Source organism: Hermetia illucens, chromosome 4, assembly GCF_905115235.1.
Source record: "Hermetia illucens chromosome 4, iHerIll2.2.curated.20191125, whole genome shotgun sequence".
NCBI lineage: Eukaryota > Metazoa > Arthropoda > Insecta > Diptera > Stratiomyidae > Hermetia > Hermetia illucens.
In genome coordinates this window covers 3,337,228-3,361,619 of record NC_051852.1, presented here as the reverse complement: position 1 = coordinate 3,361,619, position 24,392 = coordinate 3,337,228, and the positions used below count along the sequence as shown (strand labels likewise).

At 47.5% G+C, this 24,392-nt stretch overlaps 2 protein-coding genes across 2 annotated transcripts; one reads left to right on the top strand and one right to left on the bottom strand.

Moving 5' to 3' along the window:
* Window positions 1–3,372: 3,372 nt before the first annotated feature.
* Window positions 3,373–5,301, bottom strand: LOC119653713 (26S proteasome non-ATPase regulatory subunit 5). Its single transcript, XM_038058594.1, has 4 exons — window positions 5,010–5,301; window positions 4,201–4,949; window positions 3,956–4,139; window positions 3,373–3,886 (listed from the first exon to the last, which is right to left on the bottom strand). The coding sequence occupies exons 1-4, from the start codon at window positions 5,186–5,188 to the stop codon at window positions 3,523–3,525; spliced, it is 1,476 nt and encodes a 491-aa protein (XP_037914522.1). The 5' UTR covers window positions 5,189–5,301; the 3' UTR covers window positions 3,373–3,522.
* A 76-nt stretch (window positions 5,302–5,377) lies between these two features.
* Window positions 5,378–23,682, top strand: LOC119653712 (cleft lip and palate transmembrane protein 1-like protein). The gene is made up of 4 exons (XM_038058593.1): window positions 5,378–5,762; window positions 5,835–6,027; window positions 21,830–22,276; window positions 22,338–23,682. The coding sequence occupies exons 1-4, from the start codon at window positions 5,512–5,514 to the stop codon at window positions 23,103–23,105; spliced, it is 1,659 nt and encodes a 552-aa protein (XP_037914521.1). The 5' UTR covers window positions 5,378–5,511; the 3' UTR covers window positions 23,106–23,682.
* The last annotated feature ends 710 nt before the right edge of the window (window positions 23,683–24,392 follow it).

Genomic DNA, 24,392 nt, shown 5'->3' with positions numbered 1-24,392 from the left:
CCATAATCTAAACATCTGTAACATTTGGTTGGAGTGGTCCAGATTTTTATCCTATACACTACCCAACAAATTCCGATTTTCCCACTGTTTAGAAGCTTCCTCGCGTATTGCTCCCCCGTTGCCTCGGGAGTTGTGAAAACTCTTTCAGATGCCCCTTCCTCCTTTCGTTTTTTCTCCCAGTTCGCTTTGCAATGGGCTGTCTGCGATCCGTTTGGCGCTCGTGGTATTCTCATCGGGAGGCGCGGTTGTTTCTGCTTCCCGCGGAATTTCTCTTACTCTCCATGTCCGCCTATAATATGAAATTCAGTCCAGGAGCTCCTCCGGGTCCATCAATCCGTTTTTCACCCCTTTGCTGACGTTTTTCTGGAGGAACATCGCATATCGCGTGCGGTTCACAACTGTCGCGCATTTCTTAATAAGCCCTTCAGCTTTCGCCAGATTAGTCGACAGCGCTCTCACTCGGCTTATGTTCGCAACCATTTGGTTAGTTTCGGCAGTTTCCACTGTGCTTCTTTCTGCAACTGTCTGAGTCCCCGTCTCCGAGTCTTCTTCTTTATTTGCGCATCCCGATGTCTCGTCGGATATTTCAGCCCTTCCTGCGCCCTTCGCTGGGCCCTGGGGTGACCGACGCATTTTCGTACTACGTATAAACGCAGCTATCTCACTCTCTATTCCCACTTTTTCTTCGTTTGTTTTGTTTGTTTTCGGCAGGTTTCCTCAGCGCATCGTGTGCAAGAGAGCGGGCCGCAATAGCAAGGTACGGGTATACCCTTGGGGACAGAGCCCCTACCCAAGTCCTCTGAGGCCTGACTTACAATTGGCTGATCCCAGAACTCACGGACGGATCAGCGCTCGGTCGGTGCAACGCGGTCTACTGTCATTTCAATGCACACTCCCCGACAAGGATCCCGAAGGGGCTGGCTCCTGATACACGCCACAACTACTACCTTAGTAGCAGTTCGCTCTTCACCGAGAAACTTTCTCGAGGTTACTACCTAGGACGTAGGTATTATGTCAACTAGGGGCTCAGAACTTCTTGATCAGATACCTGGGGGACGCCATTCCCCCTGTCACAAGCGACTCATTAAGGATCGTTGACGACCCCTGGGAGAAAGGTGGACTTGTGGACCATACGCTGCGGACTCGAGACAAATCCAATCAAAACGGAATTGATGCTGTTTACCACCAAGTCAACGGGATCCGAATTCCACCACTCCCCCTCCGGCTAAATGGGCGAAGATTGGCAATTCTGGACCCTAAGTTAAATTGGAGACTAAACAAAGTATTGAAGGTTAAGAAGGCCTGTATAGCCTTTTACGCCTGCATGAAAACCTTTGCAAGGAAGTGGGGCCTCCGGCTGAGGTGGTGGTTCGCCTGACCCGAACATACAGCTCTATTCTGTGATGGCCCCCACTAAGCAAGAATCATGTACAATAGAAAAAAAGCTTAACAAGATTCAAAGAATCGCATGTGCAGATGCTAGTGGGGCTCTGCAGTCCTGTCCGGTATATACCGTCAATGTATTATTGCTCCCCTATCCAGGAATCCCCACATTAAATACGCTGTAGCGTATGTGCTGTCAGACTACGGGAGTCCGGATGTTGGTTAGCGAAGTTCTGTGGCCATAGTAACATCCTAGATGAAATACCCCTGGAACTCTGGGCATTCCCAATGGATTATGTGACACGGCGACGTGCTGCAAGGTTACGTCTGTAACTCTTATGATCTGCCGGGATTCGCCAAGGTATTCTAAGCGGAGGTACTGAAAACTTGTCGATGGCAATGGCATTATATGAACCTTAAACGCAACCTAGTCGTCCTGACCGATACCCAAACAGCCATTAAGGCTATGTACTCCCTGACGACATTTTTCCGGCTGGCGGGGCAGTGGGTGGCGCTCAAGGTCATCCTCTTCTAGGTTACCGGTCATAGGAACATATAGAGGAATGAGCGGACTGGCTCGACGGACTCTGCTTTTGACAGTCCCTCAGTAGACGTAGTTGGTGCCTCGCCGGGAACTGTCACAGTTATTAACAGCCGCTGACTTCAGATGACGAAGGCTCATCGTTTAAACAAAGTGTGGAGCAAGAGTAATTATGCAAGTCTTTGAGGACCTCATAAAGATTTGTTGTTGCAGGGTGGGGGAGTTGCCATCTTTTGGAAATGCTACGGGCCGGCTCTGAAGTGCTGACCTGGCCGGATATTACGCTTCGAGTCCTTCCCAGAACAATTATGGTCTAAGGAATTTGTGGCATCAAAACGGCGCGCCAAAGCGTAAATTGGGCTCCTCGGAGCGGCCACTGATATCTACTTAATTAGCCGCCTTTTACGATAAGCGGGGAATACTTTGAGTGCATTCTTTAATTTCAACTCATAAGGCTTGAATTCATATTCGACAGGTCAGCTAGTCCGCAGGATTCAAGCGTGGAATGTGTAATTCCTATCGAGTGATTTCTCCTCTTCCAGATGAAGACACCGATCCACTATAACAAGAAATAGGAAGAACCTATTCCGTCAGCAATGTCTACAAAGTTCTGGGCTGTTATCGAAGATACTGAAAGCAGATCTGTGGGTACCTTTCTACGATCCAGTTTCAGAGCTAAATCTGTGGGAATTTGTACGGTGGCGAGAAGAAGGCTGCAAATTTTGGAGTATCTGGTATACTCGCCTAGAAAAGGGGACCTCTATGAAATGTTTTGGCGAGATTTGTTGCCGAGTCATTCTCCACAAGCGGCGACTGTGCGCGAGCTAAAACGATCTATGCAACGTCAAGAATCACTAGGAAGGTTGTCATCGGTTTCAGGCACCTCTCCTGGAATCCCTCGATGCCATTTAGAGGGGTTGGTCTGATATTTAAAGAGCAACGAAAATACGACGAAGTGAAGCCAATCCTGCGGTGCTGCTGGTACGTTGGCGAAGCAGAAAGTCAATGGCAGGACTGTTTATGGGAGCATCGTGAACTTTGCCACGGAGGTGGTTCAACTAACGACTGGAGGTCCCAACGTTCATGACGCCCATTACCAAAAACTGGGGAATACGATTACCAAAGGACGAGGTTGAAGAGCCCAGCTGTCACCTTTATTATTATTCTGATAAGGGGAATTCTATGTTAGAAAAAGAAGACGAGGGAGACCTTGCCTGAGGTGGAGCGATGGCGTAGGTCAGGACGTCTCAGACAGCTTTTAGGGATATCGAATTGGCGGACCTCGGCGCAAGACCAGGGTGTCTGGAGTTCCTTATTAAGGCAGGCCTAGACCGGATACCGGTTGTTGCGCCGTTGATGATGATGATAATAAGGGGAAGTCGCACCGTGTCCTTAAAGGGCTATTGTGCCCAGAACCTCTATCACTGCGCATCATTACAAACAACCAATTATTGAAAGACGAGAATCGAACCATCTATTTTTTTTTCAAAAATCACAATTTCATTCACAAACTTGCATAATCATAACAAACGCTCTTGGAGCCATCACTTATCGCATCCATAATAAACCGAGAATTTCAGGAACTCATTGAAGTCGCGTCAAGATCCGTCCACGGCCACCTCGATGACGCCTTCAATGTACAACACCCCGTCCTCGACGTACCGCTTCAGCTGCAGCAGGGTATGTGCATCGAATACGTCTGCTGTGTTCGCCAGAATGCCGTTGATATCGTACTTCAGGAACAATGCGTCCTTGTTGAACTCCACACGTCGATCCATCAGGAATTCCACGAACCCGGCAGTGTCTCTAAGCGCCAGGATTCCCCATTGATACGTGCACAACGTCTTCACCAGTGAGAGACACGCGATTTTGATGTCGGGGAAGGGATTCTTTGAGAATTCCAATAGGAAACGGAAGTCTGCATAGCCGGTGAGTTGCTGGTGCCATTTTTTGGTTATTTCGCTACAACGGTATAAGAAAGTGAGTGTTAAGGGTGGGAGTTCTGGGTCTAGGGAGCGACGTAGTACCTACATAATCTCATTGCTCGCTATCCCCTCCGTTTTGAACACAACTTCGAAAGCGTTGAACGCGCGCACCTTGAGGTCTGTCGGGTAGTTTCGGAACGAATGACCGAGCGATTCCAGGGCTTCCCGCATTCTTTCTGAGTACGTGGAGTCGAGGATGATCTTACCTTGTGAAGAGTGAGCGAGATTTCCTGAAAAGTAGATCCAGTAAGTGATGATGTGGGAGTTTTGGGTTTTATTTTGCAAACTCACCAAGCGTATCTAATGCGGTTGGCATTGCCCCGATTTCACCAGCCAGAATGCAATCGAACAACGAATGGACCATCCTCGGGTAACCCAAAATGATCCGCTGAGGCTGTGAGTATGCAATTTTCCCGAAGAACTTCATATACCCCGGAATCAAGATAGATCCCAGCGGATGCTTGCTCACCTCCTCCACTTGCCTCGTGACCAATTGGAATACACCCTTTTCCTCCAGGTAAACCACGCCATGATTCTGTTCGGCCAAGATGACCAATAGCTCCAAGAGATTCAGCTTAAACAGGATATCGTCGCTGTCCAACTCGCCAATCATCCGCGATATGATCGGCTCCACTTCATCGAGCATTTCGGGGCTGGCCCGTGCCAGATTCACAGCCACTTCGTACACTCGGCAGCGCACGACGTCCCTTTGCTCCAGCAGCTGCAGTAGATTGGTTTTGATGGCATTCTCCTTGTAGGAAACCAAAAGAATCTTAGAAAGGATTTCAATGGCGGCCGAGCCGACTGTGGTCAGCTGCGACTCGAGGCATTTGATCACAGCAATTGTGAGGTTTTCATTGAACGTATTGATATCGGGTCGCCTGTGCAGGATGCGAATCAGCTCGTTGAGGGCCAGGAGCCGCACATTCTGGTTCTGGTGGCTGAGCGAGGGTTCAAGGAGACGCGAAAAGTTAGGCGTGTCCAAGTCCAAATGCGAGAGGCAAATGGTCAGAATGTCGCAGGTCAAGGCGACTTGTTCACTGTAATCAAAACGAGTAGCCGCATTAGAACCAATATTTCTGTGTTACTGAACCTGTTACCTTCCGCAGGTCTCATCAGCGCAGCTGAAAAACTCAGGGGACACCAGGAAATTCCTTGTGACCGCAGCCTCCAGGCTGGGGTTCTGCGTCAGATGGTCGCGGATCTGTTCAAGTGTGTTCATACGTTCCTCGCTCACCTGCAGCTTCTCGAGCTTCTCGCGGCACCACTCCTCCGACATCCTAGTAAGCCAACGCTTTTAACTCCCAAACTTTTCTGATACCGGCCGAAAAAAACTGCGTCCCGTTCCTTCAAATCTGAAATGTCATTCCCATCGCTTGCTATCTGCAGGCGAACTGTTCTACCGAAGTGTCAAAGAGTAACAGTTATACCACCCCGGCCATGGCAACCCCAAAGCAACGTCATCGTGACATTCGGAAAGGTTGACGTGTTTTTGTTTTGATTTTCGTCGGCATGTTTTATGGTTGCCAGACATTTTACATGTATTTTTTAACGATTTTCTAAATTGTTTAAAGTGCGGTTCGACAATTAGCCCACGTAAAAATGTACATTCCATCGATCTCGACGATCTGCGGAGGACTCTTCCTCGTGTATATTGCGCACTCGATGTGGTCGCTCGCGCAGCTGTTTCGGACGCTCCAGTGCACCGGGACGCCTTGCTATAAGTCCTACCTGAAGTCGAATCCTCGCCTGCAACTTGCGATATTCACGTCTCCTTCCTACAATCCTATAAGCAGCGAAGTGCAGAAAGTGGTGAATATACGCAACTTCGACTACCGAACTGAGTATCACAGGTTGGTTGGGGTCGACCGGGTGTGGTCAGGGCTGGGGAGTTTTCGAAGGTAATTGCTTGGTTTTGCTTGCAGGGAACTGGATGTGGATGTCCCGCTGAAGACTAGACGGAATGGCACGCTCTATATGCATGTAGCGCTTGCACTGGACGACACGCCCTTGGACTGGAAGAGCCTCCAACGCGATGGGCCGACTGTGATTCAGCGAATTGCCCTCACGGAGTACATGGAACCCAAGGCGGCCACGTTCAACTTGCTGGGGGATCAGGTAAAGGAGTTTGTTCTTTTTAATGAAGCAGACAAGTGAGATTAGTGCTCCTAAAGGTTGGGCTTGCCCATAGAGAACGAAATTGGTAATCGCAAGGCACTGTCCGCTCCTATATTTGAGGTAATTTGGGTCGTGATTTGTGTTGTTGTTTACTGTTCAACTAGACTCCCGGGGAACTCAGGGCAGGCTTTTGACTATGGCGCCAAAGGGGGAAGATAATGGGATAAGTAGGTATCAGTGGCCGCTCCGAGGAGCTTAATTAGAGCTGTGGTGCGCCGTTTTGATGCTACAAACCCCTAAGACCGCGACTGCTGTCATGGGAGTAGGGAGGCAGGGCATAGCTTTCACAAAGGAAAGCCGCTCTCCCACACTATCGCTAGAAATCGGTCTCATGTTCCCAAAGAATGGTTAACCCAGTGTCCGCAGTCTGACTCTAGCCAGAGCTGGGCAATCGGAGAGAAAGTGCATGAGGGTTTCCCTTCCTTCTCCGCAGCTTTGGCATTGCGAATTGTAGGGTATGCCGAGCCTGGCAGAATGATCCCCTATGGGCCAGTGCCCCGTGCAGACCGCCGTAACCTTGAATGCATTTGCACGCGTGTGACACAGGAGCTCTCGTGTTCGGGCTATGTTATAAACGGGCCAAATTCTCCTTGACTTGGCGCAGCTCGTAAGCCTTCGCCATCTATGGCCCGCGGCTGCTAGATAGTGCGAGTAGACTCAGCCCCCGACAGCTGCCAGCGAAACACCGACTGTATTCACGGAAGAGCTGCCGAGAGCAGAGCCTAGCCTGGCCCATCCGTCAGCCCGCTCATTCCCCTCTATGTTCCTATGCCCGGGAACCCAGAGGAGGGGAACCCAGAGGAGGGGAACCTTGAGCCTACCGCCCAGACGGATCAGCACGTCTCTACACTGCCCCAGCAGCCTGGAAGATGTCGTCGCTGAGTACAAAGCTATAATTACTTGATGAAACTTTCTCCAGTCGATCCTCCTGGGGTCTCTGAAGGGTTTGGAGACCTCTGCGGATCTAGACTGAAAAGTATCCAACTGTGATCAGAGAAGGATCTCCGTTCAGACACTCTCCCTGTCGGTTATTAGGGTGATATCGAGGACCTCCTCTCAACCGTCACAGTTCTCCGAGCAGGGGGAATGGAAGGTTGGTGTATTGCGCCTATTACACACCGATTGGTTTGGAGTAAGCCGCAGGCATGTAAGCCGAGGAAATAAACATGTTCTTTGTCCCCGCCTGCTCCAGCTTTACCACGACTAGGTGGCTGGAACTCAGGTCCGGACACAGAAAAGCATGCAGACTCTTCCTCGTGAGAATGCATGCCCTAGGTCTGTTCTGATCAGCGTCTAATGTGCTGTGGAATAAATTAAAATATTTGCTTCGGAGCCCTTTGATGGGTCGGCCGCCTTCGACCCAAGGTTTCTGTATTAGTGCGATGTCGATGTCTTCCTCTAGGGGGAAGACAAGCGGATTACTTCGAGTGCTGTAGATCTATCTGCGTTACGCTCAGCATGATCTGTTTGAGTGGGGGGTTCGTCAGTCCCCGTCGGACCGTCGATTGTCATCTCCTCCAACAGCTCCTTGACGGAATCGATTGGATCTAGGTCGTCGTCCGACTTTGCAGAGCGGAACACTTTTACCTTTGCATTTCTTACTCCGAACCGCACTTTATAGTTGACCTTTTCTAGTGCCTCCAGGCACTATTCGTTTACGCGGAGTAGAAAAGTTTGCCTGTTTGTTTGAGGTCCCTCCTTGATAACAACCCATGCGTCCATGGGAATCCTGGGGTTTTCAAGGTGCATGAATTAGATGAGCTTGTCCTTATTCATGCGGATGCCAATCAATTGCGAGCGACCGGTCTCCTGGGAATCTCGTCATAAAGGATGATCTTGAGCTTTACGTCCTCCCAGGTGTCGCTGATCTTAGCGAAGCACGAATCGGGAAAGTCCCTAGAGAATTGGTCCTCGGAAGCTATTACGTGGAACCCACGGACCACCTGAGAGGATTCAAAGCAGGGGATGATTCCCGTGTGTTTGCCTTCGGTGTGCAGGAGATGCTCAAAGACCATCCCCGTCGTCGATTAACTGTTGCTGCGCACTTTTCTTCGGATGTTGCTTAGCGTCTGAGTTCTTGCCGACTCTGCTCCGCTTTTGATCTTGCTCGACCTCGTCTTGAGATCGATTGCATTTCAGAGCGATGGGACTCGCCTTCTGCTCGTCTACCAGGCATTTGCTATTGTATTCCTCAACAATCGCTTGGTATTTAGCGAAGTCTTTTTCATTCCGCTCGTCAACAGTAGCGGCCTCCTTATTCTTAGCAATCTTTCTGAGAGTATGCATGGCTTTCTGGTACTGGCTCTTAAGCAGGACACCGCTTCTTAGTCAGTTTCGGGCGACCGACGTTCTTGTCGGTTCTTACTTTCAAGGGATTCCCCGAAGTCGAGGGTTTCGGGTTAGGAGTACTATGTCTGGTACTCGCTACACTCAGTTTGACGGCAGTGGATTCCAGTGTGGAAGCCACTAGTCCGTCTGCCGCCTCGCTCCGGGAGGTCCCTGCGGTTGGTTTCAGCATAGCGGTGCTACGGTTGGCACCGAGTGTACTGGATGCCAGCAGCTCGTCCTGCGATGAATGATGCCTGGCATCAACCCTCTTCTTCTATGGTCGCTTTTTGTTTTTTTTTTTTTTTAAATAGAGTCCATGTCTTGGTCCCACGAGTAGTCTGGGAAGAATATCCACCCTGGCTAGCCCGGCCATCAGGGTAAAGGTCTTATTTGAAACTGAAGGTGCCCAAGGTATTCAGAGTTCGTATACTAAAGACCAAGCTCCACATTGACCACGCAGCCCTTGGCGTATGCTGTTCCACCTTGGCTTGGGGTCCTATTAGCACCTTCTCCAGTGCAGGGAAGATGATCCCCGGGCTAGTGCTTCGGTCCATCCCCCCGCCAGATCTACTTGCTCCTAATACATGACAAGCAGATGCTCGTCAGTTAGATGAGCCTACTCTCAGCCCGGCTCTACGCACTTTAGACGGTTCCCTGCGGCCACCACGAGGGGTTCGTGTGAAGACTTGCCGAATTATGCAACTTTAACCTGAAGCATAATCAGACCAGGCCGCCGGGAAGATAATACTTACCGGTTTAACGGAAAATCCACGTCAGTCGTAGTTTTAGTCCACGTGCTTCACTTGAAAGCAAAGTGAAATCGGAACAGGCTTCTTGGCCCGAGTGCCGAACCAACCATTACTCGAGGAACGCTGGACCCCTGCGTGTAAGGTACTCGGAGCCAGCATACAACGTCGTCCATGGAGATGAAGGTCCTGGGGTTTAACGTGAGTACCTGTCGTGTAGGCAGAATCCCACGGCCCTCTTCAGAGACGGATTGATTTGGAGATCACAATCAGAACCCCCTGAGTGCAGGCTCATCATTCATAGCAGTGGATGCAAGGCGTATCTTAACACCTCTGCGGCAACTAAGGGCTACGGCACTCGAGTTGTACAGCACAGCTCCCTCTGGAGCCCCAAGGAGCTCTGCCCGCGATGAAGGCATAACCACAACCACCATGCACTCTCACAAGGGAGCCAACCGCATATAACCGGACCGAGAGCACATCCTCCAGGAATTCTCGTGAAGCATATGCTCTCAGAGGACCATCTCGGTTCCTATGGTACCAAATAACCTCCGATCAGGCTTCGTGGCAAGATCCACTTTAGATGAACCCCTTGTAGACTCGGGTCTAATCGTCCTCCTCGAGTACGTAGGGACGGAACTCCCCAACGGGTTGACTGGAGTTATCTCGGAGCAGAGAACCACAGCGAAATTTGTCCACCAGTCAACCGCTCTGCGTACAATACAATACGTAAGACCCCACAAGACAACACTAACAAAAAAACCCAAAAGACTGGTGGCCGTCCACTATCGCCATTCGCCCATCAGACTGCAGCTGAAGCAGCATCGAGAAAAGGCAGCACTCGCGAATTCATTAGCGCATAGAAGTGTATCACTGCTAGCAAGGCACTGGTTAAGATCATAGATACCGAGCACCACGTGGACACCCATGTCATCTAGATTACGGATGTTACAGTACGCTGGACATACACAGGAGACATGGAACCAGTTCTCTGAGTTTGTCCCACGGCACACAACCTTGACTGGAGCCAACGTTCTGCAAGAAGAGAAACTCATTCAAGTTACCATACTCCGCCAGGAGGAAGCCCATCTCAAGCCCAAAGCCCACGACGGAACTTTCTCTGGCAGGCATATTCGGACGTACTCATACATGACCCGACCTTTCCCAATTTTGTTCCATATAAGCTGCCATTTAGGTGTTACACTCTCATCTAACACCCTTTTGACCGCAAGCGATCTTAGACCTCCACTTGATCCACACTAAGCCTGGTCTTGCAGCAAAGGTACGCCCCTCCTGATCCTGTAGATCGTGGCACGCCGGACTACCTCCAGATCAAGACGGGGAACACCCAACAAGACTTGCATGGTGTCGGTCGAGACCGTACGACATACAGGAAGGGATACTAACAACGCCTTTCGCTGACAAGCGTAAAACAGTTCATACAACAGAGGGGACCCGCACGTAGAACATGCATGGAAGAATCCCACATATATGGATCTAGTAGCTCTCCTGCTTAGACCCCATTCAAATCTCATCACATGCTTCAACATGCACATCAATCTAGTCAACAGTGGGTTGAGCTCACGCAAGTGCGGGCCCAAGGACATGCGCTCCGCCATCGTGCCTCCCAAGTATGTCACTTTCTGCCGGTTTTTCAAAGAAACTTCATTCGATTTTACCAAGGGTGGACGACGTAGGCAGTCTTGCAGGTTCATCGTGACGGATGTACTAGTACCCCGCTGCTCGATCTCAAGTCAACTGTTCCCCTCAACAAGAATAAGGAGATTATCCGCCCACACACGCTCGTTGACACCTTGGACGAATACTCTTCTACCATGGAAGTAGCTCTTCCACAGAGCTAATTCCTGGCACGACCAACTTGGTAATCAAATGTACTTTTTGAAATCTACAAATATTCCAAGGACGTACTTGCTATGACTTGCTATGCCAGTACGAAAGCCATACTGCCTATCAGACACCAGATGGGATGTTTTCACCCCCAGTTGCTGCTCCTCTCCAGGACCTTGCCAATGCCCGGGAGAAGAAAGATGGCCCTGTACGACCGAGGATTACTCTTATCCTTCCCAGGTGACTTCAGGAGCACAACCATCCTGGCAGTCTTCCAGAATACAGGGAAATAACCCTCTTGCATGCAGCATTCAAAGAGACACTGGACATGAAATGGGATGGCCCTCCAGATGGCTTTACACATCTCGCCAGTCATCCCATCCAAGCCAGGTGACTTCCGAGATCTGAGCCTAGCCATGCTCTCCCCGATCTCACAACACTTCAGGGGAGGAATTTCTTCCCTTCCTTCAGCGCGACCGGCAGGAGACACCGAAGGCTCGGAACTCGAAAATAGTTCACCCTGCAAAGCACAAACGCTAACGAAAAAGCTGACTGATGTTTTGTCCAGGGCAGAGGGAACTCATCAGACGCTGGCTCGCCTCTGCCCTGGGAGTAGCATGACCGAAAGTAACGGCAGATGGAAATCGCTCCACTTAAACATAATCGCAACCACGTAATGGGCACGAATTATATTCAAGTGAAATCCGTCGGTAAGTCCAGACCTAAACCAGGCCGAAGTAAATTTTTGTTGAAGATGCTGGGAGTCCTGAGTCCGCACCCACTTGGTGGCGGACCGGACCGGCTTCCCAAGTGGTCCGGTCCGTCACCAAGTGGGTGCGGATTCAGGACTCCCAGCATCCTCAGCACAAACACTGTCACGCCAAGTCAGCATTGGTTCACCGTTCACCTTGATGCCGGCTATGTCGTTATTACGTTTCACTCTGCATATCCGGTTGATCCTACCCCAAATATCAACCTTACATTCCCCAACGAATCGCCTCCAGTCTTCTTCTTTAGATTGCCTCAACATATCTTTATAAGACGAGATACCTCGCCTATAGACGAGCCTAAGTTGGTCAACATTAAAATCAGGATTGACAACACTTAGACGGCGCACCCTTTGGAATCTTTTCCTCAGACGACGGACTTCCCCTCCGCTTAATACAAAGAGCATTCGTCCACCACCTGACATACTTTCGAGCCCTTCGTAAGGATGTCATCATTGACGCTACACATCCACTCATTCAATAGTTCAATCTTTTCATCAATAGACAAGAGTACAAATTCAGAGAGGGTAGAGCGATCAGCTAAGTCCTCCATCCGAGCAACATATTCCACCCAGTTACACCCGTAAGTGGGGGATCTACATTCACATTCACACCCCTATTGACCAGCACGACCGTCAATAAGGGTGTGTGGTCACTCAGATTGCATCCATCCAACAATCTCCATGACTGGATAAACGCCTTTTCTCCTACATTCACACACGTAATAACTATATCACTGACGCCCCTGGAGCTCTCAAAAGTCGAAATATTTGACGGGACATTTAAACGAAACAAATCGTGCACGCGTACATGCGCACCCTCGATCGATTCCGACTAACCCTAAGATAAGTCGGTTTACAAGCGAAAATAAACGGCTTCTGGCATCTCGACTACCGAGACACCCTCAAACACAAATTGTTACTACTTCGTAATCAGCCGATTCGTAGTAAAATTCGTTTTTTTCCGCCAATAGTTTTGTACGGCTTGACTGCTAGGGTACTGCGTCCAATTATTAAGAACATAGACAAAACGGTAAAATACGAGGTTACTAATCTGCCTGTCGACAGGCTTAAAGTCCGGTTCAATTGTCTCAACCAGCACAACAGACTCTTCCAATTAATTAAGGCTTCCAAGGTAGAACTCCTCATACCTAGAGGAGTCTCCCTTCAAGAACATATTTCTGACGACGTGGCAATGGAAATCTCAAGGCTCTCCACCCCCGGTCTTGGGTCAAAGATACCAACTTAAACTTCTTGCGCGTTAGTCTCAATTTCTAGGTAGATCCCACCATAGTCTCTAAACTAAAACCCCTTCTAGATCAACGGATCAGCAGGGAGGTACCCAGGGAAAGGGATGTCACCCAGTGCTTTAACTTGTGGCGCGGCAAGATTCGCGGATTTCGAAATTTATTTCGAATGTTGCGAATACCAGCGAACAGATGACGTCACCAGCACTCTCCACTCAGTTTAGACCTCGCTACAGGAGAGAAGAGCAGAGTAGGTGACGAGAAATGTCATATTTTGGAATGAGAAAAAATGAGAACAGAAAGATACAAGATGTCGGAAAAATAATAAAAATAACAAGCATCAGTTGTGTTGATGGAAAAAGTGAAAAGATTCCTATACAAAGTTTCTATGAAATTCATCCTTTGGTGAAGTTGTCAGTGCCATTGTTTTTTATGAAATAAATGAAGTGTTCTAACCAGTGAATATCGTTGTTCTTAACTTCTAAAAACTACCAGCAAATTGGCCACGTTTCTACAAATTGCGGCTAAAATCCCCGATGTGTCAAAGGCGCAGGTCCACACGCCTTTAGGGATTGCCAATCGATCGACTATTCAAGACAATGCCGATAATCGGGTCACCCAGTCAAATTCTCCAAATGCCCCCGTAGATTGGAATTAATCCAACGTAGACAGAGAGGTAAAAGTGACCCTCACTCCGTCCCTGATCCCAATCTTGCTCTCCTAAACTAAACCAGGCTTGAGGAAGCTCCAAATGTTGAACTACACGCCCCCGGATACATCACTTTAAAGCGAACAGAAGAACAGTCTTCCTAGTCAGATTGGGACTAAGAGCAAATACCATCCCATCGGATACACTTGCCTGCTAGGAGTGGTCAGACTACCCGTCAGGGGCGGGGGCGTCCTAATCGACTCTCTCTACTTCCTGGGCGGTACAGATCGCCACCTCAATCTCATTCTGTCCGAACTTTGGGAAATTGTGGCCAGCTTTGAAGTATTCCTCCTTAGAGGTGACCTCAATGCCAGGCATGTAACTTGGGGCGACTCTGTTAATAACTACCTTCCTCCACGATATTCCCTTGCCTCTCGTAGATTTCTCCCCTACGCCAATGGTAGGCCAGGCTGCCCCACGCCCGCCTTTTCTCCCCAATCACAAAGGTCCTCCCTTTAGGAGGGATCCTCTTTGCGGACGACACCATGTTGTACGCAATTGGGCCCAGGCCTGGCTAGCCTCTCTCTCAAATACATAACCAATAGGGTCGTTGGTTATTTTAGCCGGTGGATCCTCACCGTTAATTCCCATAAATCTGAGGTTATTTGTTTTAGAAACCATAGCGGGAAGTGCCACAGAAGTACAGTTCCAGAAAGTAAAAACCTACAACTCCGCATAGCCAAGCACACTCTTACACCAAAATGAAACATTAAATACCTGGGAATCTCGCTCTACAATAAACTTAATTCCAATCCCCATGTTAGAAGCCCTCCTCTGCTCTTCCGCATATGATCAAACTGTCACACTGAAGAAGTGTCGGTCCCACCTTAATCCACTAATAAAAGATCTTGTTACCCGTAACATCTCAATAGGTGAGTGGAGGTATTACGTGTCAGTGCTGCTTCTCCTCTCAACCATCACCCCTCTCGTCCCTCTTTTATCCCCTCCTTTTATCAAAGCTCTTTATCGGGCTAGAGACGCTAACCGCGGCTAGCCAATCCTCGTTGAGGTGTTGATCACCTATTCATTATACTTGGCCTAGTTTAGATTAGTCCAATCAACATTACTTAGCTTGCATAATATGAGATCTTTTTAATCATTAACTTCTTCCCTGAATTAAAGTCATTCATTCTACCAATTAGGCTCTCTAATCCACGTTTCCTAAATCCCCCAATATTCCACATTCCTGATTAGTTCTTTTACTACATCCCCTGAATCTCCAGAAGCCACGATGAGAAAATCGTCGTTGTACTGGAAAATATCTTGCCCGAAAATTTGCGTTGTAGCGATATAGCATGAATATAAAATAGAATTGAGCAAACGTCGGACCCTTGTGGCAAGTCAACTTGACGTGATCGTCCTTGATAATCAATTTCTTGTATTCCATTGACCTTAAGTACCGAAATTATATTATCAGTGTGGATTTTCATATCTTCCATGGTGCCTTCTGTGGACGAAGCAATTGACTGGGAGGCAATTTTGATTTTCTTTAAAGAATATGAGGCTGGCTGTGTGGAGTTTGTGGAATAATTATTGAAAGCACTTTGGCACTCTTTTTTGTGAGTAAGTGCTATTTTGAATTCGGGCTATTTTCCTGGAGGTTCTAAATTGATCCACAGATGTCAAGTTGAGGTTTAAGATTACATTCAAAGCACTGCCTGCTTTTTCTTAAAGGCGACTAGAAGCGGTAGGAATTTGTTACCCTTCAAGACTACGCCCTTTGACTTTTGAAAACGGCTTATAATTGGTTTCTAGAATGTGCGTATGCTGCTGTCAACAACGGTATTGAGGGCCTCCAGAATGATCGGTTTGTCCACATTGAGCGAGAATTCTGCCGATATAAGCCAGATATTCTAGGCTTAGTGAGATGATGGGACTCTGCAGATACTGTGCTTACGAACTCTGAAAAATCCAGTGGGAGCAGGAGCGAATCCGGTGTCGGAATGCTGGAGACGACGATCGCAAGGCGCGTCCTCCTTGACTGCAAGATTCCGGTTCAGCTTAAAAAGTATCACAATATTCCAGTACTATGCAACAAGGGAGGTTTCCGATATTGAGGAAAAAGATGCTTTCTGAATTCCACAACACCTTCGGAGATGTTACGGGGAGGCATAATCTTGGTGACTATAGCCACAATGGTGAAAGGTTTATTTGTTTCTGCAATTTTCACCACCTCGTCATCAGCGGGCCATTTCTCGAATACAGAGTCTGCTGTAAGGTCAGTTGGGTGACGATTGCTACGAATATCTAATTAGATTGATAACACCGCAATGTACAGTAGATTTCCTTCGGATGGGACCACTATTTAAAGGTTGCTTCCTTGCTTACCTCAATATAGGTCGTCTCTGCAATCCGGCTGTCTCGCAATGGAAAACTTTCTTACTACACAAGCCACATAAACTCCCTAGAATATTGCTGATCACGGTGCCGTCATAAAAAAGTCGTCTGTCGGCCACTTTAGAAAAGGACATCACAAGTGGAGGATGATGAACGCAAGAAGTCGCAGCGTGACACGCTGAAGCTTCTTTACTGTGATAAAGTACGAGAAGGAATTCCATTATCTTCTTCACCAGCAGCTGAAGATTAGCATATTTTTTTGAGAATTGCGGGATCCTAAGTCCGCACCAACCAGATGTCGGACCGGACCAAATGGGGAGCAATTTACTCCCTCGTTTCTGGTTTAGGGCTTAGAATTCCAAACTTTAAAAATATTTAAATTTGGTCCGGTCCGGCATCAAGCTGATGCGGACTTAGGATCCCGCAATTCTCAAAAAAATATTTTCAGCTCTGCCCAAACTTTGGTCAAAAGTATGGGCGGATTTGGGCTCAATATAATTCGTAGTAATGTTGTGTTCTGTCAATTATATAAAGAAGCCTTTAACATCTGCGAGTCGCTTCGGTTGCGCTGCTCCCAGGACGGAGGTGAGGCAGCGTCTGACGATTTGCCTCTGCCCTGGTAAGAAACCGTAAAGCCGTCATCGCCTAATAGGATCAGCATTTTACCGGATTTAATTTGCATAAGAATAAAGTTCCATCGTAGGAAGTGGATAAGGACTGCTCCTTCACACTGGAATGATATGAACACGCTCAAAAGGAATAAAGCCATCGGCATTGGCGGTCTTCTTGCAGGCTTGTTTCTCCCGATTTCTACAGTTTCCGCAGAGCTGCTACTTGGAGTGAAAGAAGGCAACAATGGAGAAGATTCGCCCCGAGTGCGATAATTAGAGGAATATTTCCGTACTTCCGTACGGCGCAAAATATTACGTCTTTCATTGAGGTAAAATCTCAGAACAATTTTTAAGTTCAGAGCGGAATTCGCGGGGTTATATTGAATCGTCAATATTTTCTACTTGATGTTGTATTTCCTCAAGCGAGTCATCTCCCTAGGCCTAATGGCTCTGGATTTGGTGAAAGAGGCAAGCACAATTGGTGTAAGGTAATTACCAACAAAGCCAAGCTTCTCAGAGTGACGGGTCATTCATTCGCCCTCATTGGCATTAATGAGCAGAATGTTGAGGGGGTCGAAAAATTGGTATAACTAGGAAGCGCGGTTTCTGTCGACGACGGCAATGAACTTGGCGCTCTAAATCTTTTTTGGCTGTTTTTTCCAAATTCTGAAATTCAGCTATGTCAATATCCATATCAAGTTCTGGCGGTTCCGCGACAATGTTTTCTTCGGTTCCACACCAATGTTTGTGCAGTTTTGCTGCAGTCTTCTTTCTTTTTCTTCAGCCTTTGTCCCGTTCACAAGTGGGGTCGGCTCGTCGTGATCGATTTCGTCATTTGGCTCTATCAAAAGCTTGATCTGGATGCAATCGCGAGGCTTTTAAATCCCCATTCTGCGTATCAAGCCACCGTTGTTTCGGCCAACCCTTTGGTCGCTTACCATCGACTTTGACGTTCAGACCAATTTTGGCGAATGATTTCTCGATAGCGCGAATTACGTGACAATTCCATCGAAGACGCCTTTCTCGCAATTTTTCCACGATCAGTGCTAACCCATACCGACCGCGGGTATCCTCATTTCGGATTTGATCAAAGCGTGTCACGCCACTAGTCCAATGTAACATTTTCGTCTCCATTACTGCAAGGAGCCGTTCATTGTCTTTTATAGTCGGCCAACACTCAGAACCATAGAGGGCGACAGGGTGGACGACATTACGATTGATTTTAGATTTGAGACGTTCGTTGATACGTCGATTATGAAAAATACCAGTTGTGGAACGCCACTTCATCCAGGTTGCGTTAATGAGTGAATCAACTTCACAACGCAGTTCTCCATTAGCTGATTGCATTGATCTGAGATATTTAAATCGCTCAGTTACAGTCACAGATGACACTAGCGAAATCGTTGCTATTTGCAGCAATTTCTGTTTACCGCATCACGAAATAACTTTCAAGTGGTCGTTAACCTTTTGATGGTCCTGTGAGCGACAATAATTTAGTCCTTTTCATCACAATGGTAAGAAACTATGGTGGCGAAATTGGCTCTTTTATACGATTTTATACGAATGAGGATCATGATGAAGTGCCACTGCAAGATGCGGATGAGTATTGTTCCTCCAAACTGGTGGTTGCGGCGGCCACCGAGGAGCGTCCACCCGAATGAGGACTTGTGAGCACGTATCGAGTTTCCTGGGGGATTGTCGACCTTCGTTGTCGTGTGTCGGGAAAGTGGAGCTTAACCCTACTCTGATGTCCGGCGTAGGGAAGGCGCAGATTCTCTCCGTATACCATTTCCGCGGGGCTGATTGTGAACTCCTTCCGGTGGGCCGTGCGACGGCCGAGAAGGACGAAAGGCAAGGACTACAACCAGCCTTCAGCGTCCGATGCCAATGTTTCAGCATACCATTGAATTGTGGATGGTATGCAGTAGTCCTGTGGCGTTTGAAACCGAGAAGCTTGCCTAACTCGAGAAAGGAGTAGACTTAAACTGCATTCCCTGGTTCGTGATAATTACGGCTGGTACACCAGAGCGTGGGATCCTCTAGTGCTTCAGGCCACCACGTAAATCTGCCGATGATTGTGAGGCAATACTTGTATCCGTGCGAGTCTGGCAAAGGGCCAACGATGTCAAGATGGATGGTGTGGTAGCGCTTGGTTGATCTTGGGAATACGCCTACTTCCTTTCTTACATGCTTGTTGACTTTACATTTCTGACACACTGATGCACTGCCTGGCCCAAGAGTTTACGTCCTTGTTCATGGACGGCCAGAGGTATTTTCCGGTGATAAACGGGTTCTTCGTCCTGATGCCATCGTGCGAAAGATCGTGTATTGCATTAAGTACTTCCCTGCGAAAAAATCCTGTCCTAAATCCCTTGTCTGAGGTATCGCCAAGTAAATAAGAGTTTGAGCTGAAGACAGGAAACCAGTTGAACTTGTATTTGGAGTTTGCCTTCCAGCTCTGAAGCTCTGTGACGCCTTTCTGTGCCTCGGCGATTCCTGTATAATCGACTGCGGCGGAGACTGTGACCTCCGAGATTCGAGACAAAGCGTCTGCAACAACATTGTCTTTTCCCAGACACGTGTTGGATATCAAAAGTGAACTGGCTGATAAAACACAAGTGCCGAAGTTGGCGAGGGGACGCTTTGTCGGGCTTTTGTTTAAGCGCCAAAGTAAGGGGCTTGGGGTCCGTAAACACTGTGAACGGCCTGCTTTCAAGGGAGAAACGGAAGTATTTGATGGAGAGGTACGCGGCGAGTAGCTCACGATCGTAGGCGCTGTAGTTACGTTGAGTTGGGTTTAGTTGCTGCGAAAAGAAGCGCAACGGTTGCCAGGTTTGATTTACCCGTTGGTGTTTGAGGCTTCGACGAAAACAGCTACGGATGCATCTGGCCGAGTAAATGCCAGCAGTGTTGCATCAACAAACTGTTTTTTGACTGTTTCAAATGCATAGACGGCCTCAGTAGACCACGCAACCTCGCTGAAGTCTTTGGTTTCGGGCCGAGATCGTTAAGGATCGCTTGGTGATGATCGGCCTTGGGCAAGAAACGACGATAGAAGTTTAACAAGAATCTTCGCAGATCCTTCACAGTGGTTGGCAGGGGAAAGTTCTTTATTGCTTCAACTTTGTCTGGGTCAGGTTGGATTGCGTCTGGGGTTATCATGTGGCCGGAAAATTTCTTCTGTTTCTGTAGGAATCTGCATTTTTCAACATTTAGAACGAGTCCGTGCCTCAAGGAGATGTTGAAAAATGCGCTCGGACCATCTCGAGTGCTCAGATTCGGAAGAATAAACGACCAAAACATCATCCATGTTTTAGACAGAGTAGCTGAATCTCTGGAATGTCTGCGAAGCGTTGCACAAGCTGAAAGCCATCCTAGTGAACTCGAAGGGTCCGAAAGGTGTGCAGATAGCCGTTTTCAGGATGTCTTCGGGAGCGATAGGGATCTGATGATACGCCTTGGCTAGATCCAAGGTTATGAAAATATGGCAGTTTGTAAGAGAATGCGTGAAATCATGAATGAGTGGAATATGGTATCGGTCGCGAATTGTCTGAGCACTCAGATGCCTGTAATCTCCACCATTTGGTTTAGGAACCAAATGAAGTGGAGATGACCAACAGTTATTGGAAGGTCTGCAAATACCCCGTTTCATTTGAACTCTTTCTTTGCAACAGCAAGCTTCTGGAGTGAAAGAGGACGCACCATTGAGAAGGTTGGTGAGCCGGTAGTGTTGATGTGGTGCTGCACATCGTGCTTAACTGGCTGGAAGAAATTACTTTCATGAATTTACTGATTGGACAGGGACCGTGGCCAGAAGTGGAATTGGCACTTCACCGGATTTTATACGAATGACGATCGTGATGAAGTTCTACTGTAAGGTGCGAATGAGGACTGCTCCTCCAAACTGGAGTCAAGTTATGATGGTTTTCCTGTAGTTCTGTTCCTGCCAGCCTCTTCGGCTACTGCAGAGCAACTACCTTCAGTTGTTCATAAATCCTGAGTATTTGAGATCTGCTGTTTACAGTTGTTGCTAACATATATTTGCATGCTTCCAACCGTCACAAAGAAAGTTGCCAAAGCAATTCTGGAAAGCATAAAAAACACGTCGGATATTTGATTGGTAGACAGCAATTTGGTTTCCGCTCAGGATCCTCTTATTGAGCACATTAATACCATTCGGATCGCTGTAGAGCAGTGCGTTTTCTTAAGATGACATCTCCCACCGAGTCATGTCCCTAGACTTGGAAGGCTAAATCTGGTTTCGCTGTTTTATCCAAATTCAGGAATGGAGCTATGTCAATACTGATTTCAAGTTGAGGTGGTTCCGCACCAATGTTCTCTTCGGTTCGGCGCCAATATTTGTGCAGGTTTTTGGGGGTAGCACATGAAAGCTGTGTCGCCGTCGTTCGGGTCACATATTCGTGACGTCGTGTTAACCAATGGCGGAAGTGGCAGTAGATAGGTTGCACATAGAGGAAAGGCGACAAATTCATTGCGGGTTATGTTATGTAAAAACCCCACTATCGTAGGATGGCTGACGAGTGGGTCACCCTATGTGGCGCAGGACACTGAAGGAGGATATGCATTGCAAGGAATCGATATTGACTTGGACTGGAAAGGTCGCTTTTGCCAATCAATTACAGAATTAGCTACCAGTTGAGGTAGGTATCAGTGGCCGCTCCGAGGAGCGCAATCAGCGCTTTGGTGCGCCGTTTTGATGTCACAAACTCCTAAGGCCGTGACTGCGGTTATGGGAGTAGGGAGGCAGAGTCTAGCCGGCTCGGATCCTCAGTAGCATTCACGAAGGAAAGCAGCTCTCCGACCCTGCAGCTAGAAATCTCTCTGAGGTCCCCAAAGAATGGTTTACCCAGTGTTCGTAGCCTGACTAGCCAGAGCTGGGCAATCGCAGAGAAAGTGCATGAGGGTTTCCCTTCCTTTTCCGCAGCTTCGACAATGCGTGTTGTAGGGTATGCCGAGCCTAGCGGCATGGTCCCCTATGGGCCGGTGCCCCGTGCAGACCGCCGTAATCTTAGACCGCTACCAGTTGAAGTATAGAAAAAAATATATTTGGTTTTTCAAAACACACATAACATTTTTTCGTTGCTCCACAGCAGTTTTCATCCATTTATTGATTTATTACAAAATTTCAGCCACCGAAAGCAGCCAAACGTAGTTCCAATGCCAGAGACAAGAACAACAACAACGTAAAGCCAGTTACCCACCTAAAGCCCAAAGCTCATGCTGTGATTCTTACCGATGACATCTCCATCAGTCACGCCGATCTCCCACCGGAATTAGCTCCATTGATTCGAATCAACCGAAAAAATGAGTTTTTACCGATTATTCAAAATGACTTCTTTAAGTCACGTTTGAATGACTTAATTGAGGTTACCAAGGACACTACCGAGGCGAAGATTCAATTCCATTATAGTCCGATCGGCATTGGGAAGCTACGTCTGATGTTGCAAATTGAGCATGCTATGAAATCGATGCTGTCCTTGGGCTTCTCTAAAAAGGACATTGATGAAGTGAAAGGAATATTTTCGGATACGAACGTTTATTTGTTGCTGTTAACGGTTTTCGTAGGAAGTGTGCATGTGAGTTATTTTATTTTTGCTAACAAGATAAGAATGAAAAGTGATCGACCACAATTTACAGATGCTTTTTGACTTCCTTTCGTTCAAAAATGACGTTATCTTCTGGCGGCGCAAAAATAACTACGCGGGGCTTTCAGTCCGAACGACCTTGTGGCGCGCCTTCAGTCAGGTTGTAATTTTCCTGTACTTACTTGACGAGAAGACTTCGCTTCTTGTTTTGGTTCCTGCAGGAATTGGGACAATGATCGAGCTGTGGAAATGCAAAAAGATTTTGAAATTGGAAATATCCTGGTCAGGAATCCGAGCTAAAAAAGAGGATAATAAAAAAGCGGTCGTCCAGGCCGAAGAAAAAACACAGGAATTTGATAAAGAGGCTATGCGGTACCTTAGCTACTTGCTGTACCCACTATGCATTGCAGGAGCGGTGTATTCGCTCTTGTATCAGCCGCATAAGAGTTGGTATTCGTGGACGCTAAACTCACTAGTGAATGGGGTCTACGCCTTCGGCTTTCTCTTTATGCTACCTCAGCTTTTTGTCAACTACAAACTGAAATCCGTCGCAGCGCTCCCATGGCGTGCATTTATGTACAAAGCGTTCAACACGTTCATTGATGATCTGTTCGCGTTTATCATAACGATGCCTACGGCCCATAGGGTTGCCTGCTTCCGGGATGACGTGGTGTTCCTGATCTACTTGTACCAGCGATACTTGTACCCAGTTGATAAGAGTCGCGTCGACATGGGCGCTTCATTTGAAGATGCAACTGATGAGAATGCCTCGGAGCGCAAAGGCGCCAAAGCGGCAATCGAAAGCAAGAAGGAAAAGTGAATTTGGGGGTTTCAGATAATAATAGGGGCTGCCACAGTTTGAAGAGTGGCTTTTCATTTTCATCAATATTTCACTGTTTACGGGACAATAAGTGTTTATTATAAATTTTTACGAAGCTTTGCGATATCGAAACATTGGCAACCGAATTGTCTGATGTTCTAAATTGTCGCACATTAATTGTGCTGTAATATTCGTCCAAACATCAGGCGTTCAAGTAAAGTCATTTCACAAGATCAAGATTAATTCTGCGACGGAGGCTAGTGTAGGCTCCTCACGCTTTTGTTAGATGTAATGTACGGACGAGTTTAGATTGTCTATGATTAATTGTATTTTTTTTCGGAGTCTATTACGGATGAACGGATGGTATTTTTGCCTGTTATATTTTGCATAATTGTGCGACACGTAGTGAAATTTTGTATACACAAAAGTTTTATATTAAATCAGTTTATGTAGGCGAAGAAATGAAAATTATTGTTGCTCGTTTGTAGAGAGAGAATGGGTCTCTTTAAAAATCAATGGAATTGTAAACAAATTATGAATGTAATAAAAAGTTTGATAAGACAATTTAGAGGGTTAATTACTTGAGTATTTGGAATGTGAGCCAAGAAGAGAGAGAGAATTCGGGTTGTTTTTTTAAAGATGAGCAGATCCTCATTACGGATGAACTAGGGAGCGTCTACTATGCTTTTAGGCACTTTATTTTGGAACATTTGTATGACTTTCAGGTTTGATTCTTTGCCACAGCTCCGGAGCTGGATGCCGTATAGGCCTTAGGCTTGTAAATTAGCACCAATTTCTTGGTCCATTCTTCAATTTGGTCAATAGCTTTTTATAATTTTCTTTTAAGGGAGAGTCGCACCGCGTCCTCAAAGAACCATTGTGCCCCTTTTGCTGGTTATAGTGTATCTAGAGAGTGTAGAGTCATCTACAACAGACTCCTGCCCATCGTCGAAACCAGCAATGGTTTGTCGGAACGCCAGTTTGGTTTCCGACGCGCCCACTCTACGGTGGCACGATTGGCATGGTGGTAAACCTGGCAAAAGATGCACTGATTTCTGGCGGCTGCTGTGCCGTGGTGGCGTTGGATGTCAAAAACGCATTCAACTCGGCCAACTGGAATAGAATTAAAGGGGCGTTGGCTGACATAGGTGTCCCCGGATACTTAGCGAATTTGGTGGAGAACTACCTCTCAGAGAGTACTCTCTGGTACGGGACGGATGAGAGCCCCAAAGAGTACATTGTCACAGCCAGGGTACCACAGGGATCGGTACTTGGTCCCCTGTTGTG